The sequence below is a fragment of the Branchiostoma floridae genome, chromosome 10 (assembly GCF_000003815.2).
Source record: "Branchiostoma floridae strain S238N-H82 chromosome 10, Bfl_VNyyK, whole genome shotgun sequence".
NCBI classification, from domain to species: Eukaryota; Metazoa; Chordata; class Leptocardii; order Amphioxiformes; family Branchiostomatidae; genus Branchiostoma; species Branchiostoma floridae.
Window position 1 is genome coordinate 20,963,254 of NC_049988.1, and position 9,262 is coordinate 20,972,515.

Consider the following 9,262-nt stretch of genomic DNA (forward strand, 5'->3'; position numbering starts at 1 on the left):
ATGTTTGTTCTCACGCGCAGGTCCTCAGGCGTTTCGGAATGGAGGTCAAGGAAGAGATGTCCGTACGTCGTCTTATTCACGGCGTCTTCGTAACACTCTCGAAGAAACTTACCGTGCCCCGGGTACATTTGCCGAGCTAACGTGGTGATCATGCTTTGATCCCTTGGCGATTTGAACAGGACGATGTAACTGGAGTTTAGAGAAATGGTTCTCAGGCCTTGAAAGAACAAATTCTGAACGAGAAAAATCACCGACAGGTCACGATGACGGCTGGCTCGGGTAAACAATTTCGTAACCCTTTGATCCGTGTCCTTGGCCGACTCAATCATGAGATCATCAATCACGAGCGCGTTGCGGCATGACGGCTTAATGACGTCATTCCAATTGTTGGGAAGGCCTTCTACGAACTGAACTTTTGAACCAAGTTTCGAAGTCAGCTCGTGGTGCAGCTTGTCCTGAAACTCCGAATAACACCACACCACGTGTTGAAAGGGACCGGGATCAATCCAACTGGCTCCCGTCGTCAGTAGTTTTTGAGCAAAATAAGATTTCCCAGACCCAGAACAGCCCGCTAGAACCATCCGACATGGATGGTGTATTCTCGCATCCATACCCGCAAATGACGTCAACTCTGCCCAGCAGCACTATTTATCTATCTATCTACTATACTATAATAATGACAAACAACGTTTCTGCGCATTTATTTCCAACAGAGGCGAGTCATGGCAGCAGCATTTCATCATCATCACACGTTTGCTTTACAATATACATCTATGCGCAATATATGACACACTAGCCGCTCTAAATATCGAGAGGGAGAGTGGTGACCCGGTCATTCTTTACCTTTCGTTTGGGATAAAAGTACGAAAAGGCATCTCGAGTTTGCGTGTACGTGTGTATTTCGTTGTCGTGCACGCGAAACCCTTTGTTGATGCCCTGGCCACTTTTCTTGGTCTGCAAGACGTTCAGGTACTTGAGGTGGTTGATGACGTTACACCGTTTGCTCACCCCTTTGCAACTGAATTTGTCGTCATTCGCTTCATCTCCGCCGAAACAGTAATACGTTTTACTGCACAGACCGACAATACCGCTCCCGGACCATTCTTCTTTGAACAACCCGGGAGTGCGCTTGTCGTAAGCCGCGTTCTGTTTGGTGTCTGTCCGGGGAAACCAGTCAGATTTCTCGCGGTTGTACGACTCCCGCATGTCGGGTTTGATCACGTCCTCCAGCTTGTCCGCCGAGATGGCGATGTAAGCAGAGTCCGTGTCCATTTCACAGTACTGGAAATCGGACACGTCCACGAACTTTAACATGAAGTCGTAGTAAAAGGCGAGCATACGCAATTTGGCGTATTGGTATACGAAGAAGCCAATTTGCATGGGAAGGTTAAACTTGATGGTGCGCTTCGCCGACTCAATTTCAAAGAAATTGTTGTCGTTGACCACGATCAGATGCCGAAACCGCTGAGTGTTGATCTTTCGAGTGGCGGTCACGACGTCTTGGCAATACTCGACGTCCGTTTGTTTTTCTTTGTTGGTGACCGTCTTGCCGTAACCCGAATTACCGATCAGCTTCATGGTGTCGGCGATGATCTTCTTGCTTTTGTCCTCGTCACCTTTACGCCTCGCATCGCTAACGGCCTCTCCGAAAGCTTTAAAACTTGGTTTGGGTCTGTACTCCATCACCTGGTAGATGCGAGTGACCTTCAAGCCGTGGTCGAGATACCAGTTGAGTAAGGGCGAAGCCAAGAGGATCTTTTGACCGAACATACTACCGATGAGCGATCGCCTGGGTTTGGACATAATGCGATGATCCACGGCGTACTCCTTCATGTGCTCGCCAATATCGTCGATGGAGATCTCGACGTTCTTAAATATCGGAGGCATTTCGGCGAAGCGCGACTTGAGATCCGCGGGGACCTCGATGTCGCATTCCACCGCTCCAAACAACTCCTTCGAGCGAACAGCCTGGAGGACGCGTTCACCGGTCATGTCGGGAAGATGTTCGGTGGGAGTCTTGCGGCCTTCCAAGAAAGACGCCAATCGGACGTCGGCTCTTACCAAGTTTCTCCATTGGCACTCCCACATCTCGATGACCGTATACCCACACGCTCGCAGGTACTCGGTCGTTTGGGCCGTTTCCGCCCGCAAAGTCGCGAAAGACTTGCCGCGACGATCGTTGAAGAATTGGCCTTTGGTCAAGGGACAGCGGTGACCGTGCCAATAGCAACCGTGAAACTGAAAGATTTCCCCGGTGTCGGAACAGAAACCGTCCACCGGAATTCGACGTGAACCGATGCGCTTCTCTGTGCTATTGAATTTGTGGCGAATGACAAGGTTCCGCTCTTGGGCCAGCCAGTCTAACCAGTCGACGGCCATTCGTCCCCACTGAGGTGTGGAATATTCTCTTTCGAACCCCGTGTCTTCCCGCCGCCGAATGTAATGGCCGGATGGCATGTCTTGCATCAGGGCCCACAGATATAACGCATTCGCGTCGTAGCCAATGACCTTTTCACAAGGTTTCGGTTCCCTGCCCAACAATTTCATCTCGTCGGCCCTGATGTAGGTCTTACCCTTCTCGTGGTACCTATGAAAGATGATGCTGGGTCCCCCCACTATGTTGTCTTTATACAATCTGTACACATCCTCATTGTCTGGAAGAGTAAAGTAAGTATCGTGTGGTAAGTTCATAAAGAGGTACTTAAGTGTAAGGCCCGGGACGCTAATGCCGTCCTTAAACATGTCTATACCTTTGTCCTGGTAGAACTCTGTCATCTTCTGCACGGCTTCCACCATGGGGCTAACGTCCTTGTTGTTGTACCATATTAGGAAGTCCCTCATGGTCGTCATGCCCTGCTCTTCCCACACGCGCTGACAGTACAGATAGTCCTCCTCCGAGATGTCGGACTGTCGCAGGTTGCTATGGAAGGCGGCTCGTGGTGGTAGCTGCGTGTGCTCCAACTTGTCCAAGCTGTCCATCCATTCGTACGGGAAGAATCCCTTTGTCTCCTGGCAGCCGTACGCCTTCAGCAGGATAGAGTAGGAGAAGCCCGGAGCCACATAATTGATGAGATCCAGGAATTTGAGGTCGTCCGTTTCAATCGACATGTACGTGTTGTTCTTCTTGATGGGTCGGAGTTTGCTGGTCGATCGCAACAGCAGCGGGAGGAACACTTTTTTGATGGCGTTCAGGTCATACTTCCCACCGTTGAAACTAAGGACCACCAGCTGACTCATGTACTTGCTCAGTTCCTCCATCATTTTTGTCATGTAATGTTCTTTCATGCGCTTTTCTTTTCGCTTTACCTTGTCTTGCGGGGATTCTCCTTCCGTTTCCTCTTCTTCTTCTTCCTCTTTTTCCAAATCCCTTTGCCGAATTTCTCCCATCTTGAGCGACACCGAGAGGAACTTTTCCGACAGAAGGGAGTACGCTTTACGACTGATTTGCTGCAGGAAATTCAACAAGTCTTCAGCCACTTTTGTCGGGTCGCCTTCGGACACGAAACATTCTGGGTCGGTGTATTCAGGGACGTTTGAGCAGACGCTCACGCTCAAGAGTTCGTGCGCCGCCTCCCACGTCATCTTGTCCGTCTTTTGATTAGTCAGTGGTTTTAGAAGACATTCTATATCGAAGCAGGCGCGGTAGGGATAGTAACGATCTTCTTCGGGGACGACGATCCCTTCGTCCTGCAGCTTTTCAAAGATGGTCTGCGGTAGATGGTAGGCACCCCCCGGATACTCCTTGGTCACCTTGCCGTCGCACGTGCGAATGTGTCTTTCGCAATGTCCGCGGTGCGTCCACCTCTTTCCACATTGCGGACACGCGTACGACTTGGCGTAAGTCTTAAAGTCCTTTATGTAACTGTAATGGTGCTCGCAGAGATTCAGGTACATCGTATTGTTGTGAGTAGACAGGGGACGTCTCACCAACTCCGCAAAGACGTCGTCATCTTCGGCGCCTTCATCGTTATTGGGCTGTAGAGCATAGACGTACACGTCGACCTCAAACAATTTTTCTATGTCCTCCAGATGTTTGAGAGACACGCCTTTGAACTGCCTAGACGTCTTTCCCACCCACGCCAGGTACTCTTTGAAGAGGCTCTTGGTTGTCCTTTCCAGCTTGGTGCGATCGCATTGCCGATGGAGGGCTAGGCACCGGAAAAAGTAGAGTTTGTCCGTGTACGGGCCGTTTGTTCCGCTATAAAGGGCGATGATGGACTTGCTGTTCCTGATGTAGTCTGTCAGCGTCCCGGGGGCACCGATGGGATGTTCCTTGATTTTGTTCACGTAGAACATGACGTTCACCATCTTCTGCAGGACGGACTTACTGTTGGGGCGCTCCTGTCGCGCATTCTCCATGTGATCGACCTCTTCGATCTTGTCCAGGAACCGTCGGACACCATCCTCGTTTTCCACTTGGACGGGTTCTGGTAAAAATCCGTTATTATTTTCACAAGGGTAAAAATATCGCAGTGCCCCCGTTTCCCCGTCCTGGAGGATGAACCCGAACGATAGGTTGATCTTAAAGACGGTTTGCTGGTCGCCAAAGATGGCCCACACGTTGTTGGCCAGATCGCTAGGATTTTCGGACTCCAGTCGAAAGTTGTACGTGTCCTGGATGTTTTGGCCCCGCTTGAACTGCGTCCTGATCATAGACCATTTCTGCCGGTACAGATTTTGAACAGCCACGTCTTCGTGCTGGGGAATCAGCTCTTCCGATACGTCCTCCGGATCTTCCTCAAAGGGAAATGCGTCGTCGTCTCCTGCGGGTTGGATGTGGCGTCGTTTCGCTCTGGGCCCGGCCCCGTCTGCGGAGGAAACTCTCTTCCGTGGTCGGGAGGTTGACGCCACGGGGTGTGCGGCTTCTCGGTGCGCCTGCAGGGCGTGGGCCGTGTCAAACGCCACGTTACACGGTCGGCACCAGAACGTGGGGCCCGGCTTGGGTTTGTCGTGCAGCCGCCGATGTTGCAGTAGATTGTCCCGTCTAGGAAACTTTTTGCCGCAAAAATCGCACTCGTGCGTGGGTGCGGTCGGGTCGTGGGACTTCTGATGACGGGTGAGATTGCGTTTTAGTGTGAAGGTCTTTCCGCACGTATCACAAGTAAACGCCATGGCTAGTTGACGGTAGTGTCGATCACTGATGGGTTCTGAAAGAACATACAAAGCTTTGTTTAAAACACTGAATTTGTAAAATACTCCAGTGCTTTTGTTATAGCGACGACCGCACACTCATCAGTATTCCATGACAAACAAAGAAAGGGCTTCGGTGCTCTTTTGTAAACGAACAACCGTTGTTGTCGGTGGGTAATACTTGTTTTGGTAGCGGAGAAAACATTCCGTAAAAAATCTGTGACACACGTACTGTTACGTTTCAAAGTTGGTAATGACATACGTAGCACTCGACATAACATATAGCGTATCACATAATCTAGGGCGTATTTTTTTTACTAAAAGAATTTTACTACAAACATGACACAACAACAACAAGAGTGTTCGTCTAAAAAGGTTGCCTAGCCAAATATGGTCAGCGAAAGAAGAGCAGGTGGTGATTTGCATCACAAAACGGGGGCCACTTCGCCCAGACCGAGTCAGCGATGCGGAACAAACATGCATGGGGCTAGCGGGGAACAATTGAGCCGGGCTTTGCCAAAGCGGACAAATTTTCCGTACAAAAACAAACAAACTGTGGCACACGTATTGTTACGTTTCAAAGTTGGTAATGGTATACGTAGCACTCGACATAACATTGCGTATCACATAATCTAGGGCGTATTTTTTTTTTTTTACTAAAGAATTTTTCTACAGACATGACACAACAACAACAAAAGTTTTCGTAACGTTCCCACACGGATCTCCTAGTGTTGAACATGACACGACACTCCACACGAAAGCTAAACGAAAATGACCTGGTACAACATTTGCAACAGTTCTTTCCAAACATGTTTTGGTGCAGAGAAAATACAGTAACACGTATTCTACTTTTACACGGGTTGCAAACAACTTGTGCCTGTTTGAGCGATTCCTAGCCAAATATGGTCAGCGAAAGAAGAGCAGATGGTGATTTGCATCACAAAACGGGGGCCACTTCGCCCAGACCGAGTCAGCGATGCGGAACAAACATGCATGGGGCTAGCGGGGAACAATTGAGCCGGGTTTTGCCAAAGCGGACAAATTTTCCGTACAAAAAACAAAGAAACTGTGGCACACGTACTGTTACGTTTCAAAGTTGGTAATGGTATACGTAGCACTCGACATAACATTGCGTATCACATAATCTAGGGCGTGTTTTTTACCAAGGAATTTTTTCTACAGACATGACACAACAACAACAAGAGTTTTCGTAACGTTCCCACACGAATCCCCTAGTCACGGGTTGCAAACAACTTGTGCCTGTTTCAGCGATTCTATCAGATAATCAAAGATATGTAAAAAAGTGTTTTCCACTTACCGAAAGAAAGCGCCGAGCCATCCGTAGCGGTGCAGCCGTCATCCAAGTAGGTGGGACGTCAGAATCGGGGCACAGTCCGGGGTGACCCCCAGGCCAACTGATCGCCGGTGTCTCGCCTGTGGCCTTTTTATTGATTGGCTAGCCAAATATGGCATGTCCCTTCACGAAGAGCAGATGGTCATTTGCATAACAAAACGGGCCACTTTCGCCCAGAGCGAGTCGGTGAGGCGGAACGAAGCCGGCAGGCAGGACAACTTGCTTGGACTCCGTCTATTGTCTGGGCGACGACTCCGTCTATTGTCTCCTGGCAGTGAACAACAAAGGGCCATCTGTGGTTCTTCAGCAGCAGGGTCAACTTTGGGCCAGAGACCGATTTGCATTTGAAAACGGGCCCCCTTTAGCCCACGTAACGTTTGGCCAAGAACCCTGTTCAACTTGTTGATAAAGCTTTTACATTTCCTCCTTGCCTCCTCGATTCCCAGAAGTTAGGGCTGACCATGTATGTCCGATAACGTAGTGTCCGGCCAGCGCTTAATTCACCGCTGCTCGGCACGCGGGTGGTGGTAACTGTAATTTGTCCGCACGGCCCTCTCCAAGCGGAAGACTTGGTTTTGTTCCCAGCCGTGTGTACACCAAGCAGGGGCCAATTTGCATTTCAAAACGGGCCCCCTTTAGCCCACGTACCGTTTGGCCAAGAACCCTGTTCAACTTGTTGATAAAGCTTTTACATTTCCTTCTTGCCTCCTCGGTTCCAATGAGTTAGGGCTGGCCATGTATGTACGTACAACGCAGTGTCCAGGCAGCACCGTTCTCTGTTGTCTTGTAGCTGCTCAGAATGTGTGGGACGCTCACTGTACGGGTCTGACTCCGCACGGGCCTGACTCCAAGTGTATTGTTAGCTCTCTCTCAAGCCGTGTGCATACCAAGCCGCGGTGACCAATCCGTCTATTGTTTCCTACCCGCACAAGAACAATGCCACCATCTGGCGTTCTTCAGCGCGACCACCAAGGGCCGGGGCCAGCGGGGTCAACTAGAGGCCAGAGGCCGATTTGCATTTGAAAACGGGCGCACTTCAGCCCGCGTAACGTTTGGCCAAGAACCCTGTTCAAGTTGTTGATAAAGGTTTTGCGTTTCTTCCTTACCTCCTCGGTTCCAAAAAGTTAGGGCTGACCATGTATGTACGGCAAACGCAGTGTCGGGCCAGCGCTTACTGATAAAAGCTCCTTGGTACAACATGCAGGGTGGTCACTGTATTTCTCTGTACGACCTCTCCTTGAAGGTTACCGTTAGGTCTGTCCAATATAAGCTCCTTGGTCTGTCCAAGCCAGCTGTGTGCATACCAAGCCGCGGCGTCTATTGTTTCCTACCCACACAAGAACAATGGGGCCATCTGGCGTTGTTCAGCGCGGGCAACTAGGTTCCGCGGCCAGCGGGAACAATAGGACGGGTTGTCATAGTTACTTTGGTGGGTCAAAAGTTCAGCCTGACCTCTGTTTCACCCCGACTTAAGCTAAGGAATTACATATCCCCCTAAACTCCGTATATCTGGACCTATCAGAGTACCGACTCGTCTGATGCAAATGTAAATATGCAAATATATGGTGACAGACAAGATAAAAGGTCTTCCTCTCGAACGTTTCGTTCTGCTAACAGAACCGCCGCAAGATGCTTCCAGCGCAGCCACCGAAGTCTAACCAGTCCGTACTTAAGGTCTCTGTAGACCGAGAGATGCAATGTGAGCCCCTACTGCGTGAAAACTCCAGACGCTTCGTCATTTTTCCCATCCAGTACCACGACATCTGGCACATGTACAAGAAGGCCGTAGCATCATTCTGGACAACGGAGGAAGTTGATCTCTCTAAGGACTTGGCGCATTGGGAGAGACTGAATGACAACGAAAAACACTTCATCAAACACGTCCTGGCATTCTTTGCAGCTAGTGACGGTATAGTCAATGAAAATCTGGTTGAGAGATTCACCAAAGAGGTGCAGGTGACTGAGGCAAGGTGCTTCTATGGCTTCCAGATAGCCATTGAGAACATCCATTCTGAAATGTACAGTCTCTTAATCGACACCTACGTGAAGGAGCCGCATGAGAGAGAGCGTCTGTTCAGTGCCATTGAGACCATACCGTGTGTACAAAAGAAGGCTGACTGGGCCCTGAAGTGGAGCGGAGACGAGGGGAGCAGTTGGGGGGAGCGTGTAGTTGCGTTTGCCGCTGTGGAAGGGATCTTTTTCTCGGGGGCCTTCGCAGCAATTTTCTGGTTAAGGAAAAGAGGACTCATGCCGGGGCTAACTTTCTCCAATGAGCTGATCAGTAGAGACGAGGGTCTACACACCGACTTTGCCTGTCTTATGGTCAGCTACCTGGTGAATAAGCCTAGTGAGGATCGCATTCACCAGATTATCGACGATGCTGTTAAGATTGAGCAAGAGTTCCTGACGGAAGCGCTTCCCGTGAAGCTGATTGGGATGAATCAAGACCTGATGAAACAGTACATCGAGTTTGTCGCAGATAGGCTGCTGGGAGAACTCATGTGCAGTAAGATTTACAACAGCGAGAACCCCTTTGACTTCATGGAGAACATTTCTCTGGAGGGAAAGACCAACTTCTTTGAGAAGAAAGTGGGAGAGTACCAGAAGATGGGGGTGATGTCCTCCTCTGAACAGCAAAAGTTCACGTTGGATGCTGACTTTTAAAAGTAGAGAATAAAAGCACGAAAAAATCAAACGTTGTCATATTTCTTTTTTTTTTCTTTGTGACAACTAGACCAAATAAGGGCGTGTCTCACAAGATGGGTCTTTTAAAAGATT

At 49.6% G+C, this 9,262-nt stretch overlaps 2 protein-coding genes across 2 annotated transcripts; one reads left to right on the plus strand and one right to left on the minus strand.

Moving 5' to 3' along the window:
• Positions 1 to 781: 781 nt before the first annotated feature.
• Positions 782 to 6,917, minus strand: LOC118424712. The gene is made up of 2 exons (XM_035833394.1): positions 6,449 to 6,917; positions 782 to 5,147 (listed from the first exon to the last, which is right to left on the minus strand). The coding sequence occupies exon 2, from the start codon at positions 5,110 to 5,112 to the stop codon at positions 802 to 804; it is 4,311 nt and encodes a 1,436-aa protein (XP_035689287.1). The 5' UTR covers positions 5,113 to 5,147; positions 6,449 to 6,917; the 3' UTR covers positions 782 to 801.
• A 1,111-nt stretch (positions 6,918 to 8,028) lies between these two features.
• Positions 8,029 to 9,150, plus strand: LOC118424713 (ribonucleoside-diphosphate reductase small chain-like). The gene has a single exon (XM_035833395.1). The coding sequence runs from the start codon at positions 8,114 to 8,116 to the stop codon at positions 9,146 to 9,148; it is 1,035 nt and encodes a 344-aa protein (XP_035689288.1). The 5' UTR covers positions 8,029 to 8,113; the 3' UTR covers positions 9,149 to 9,150.
• Positions 9,151 to 9,262: the final 112 nt, after the last annotated feature.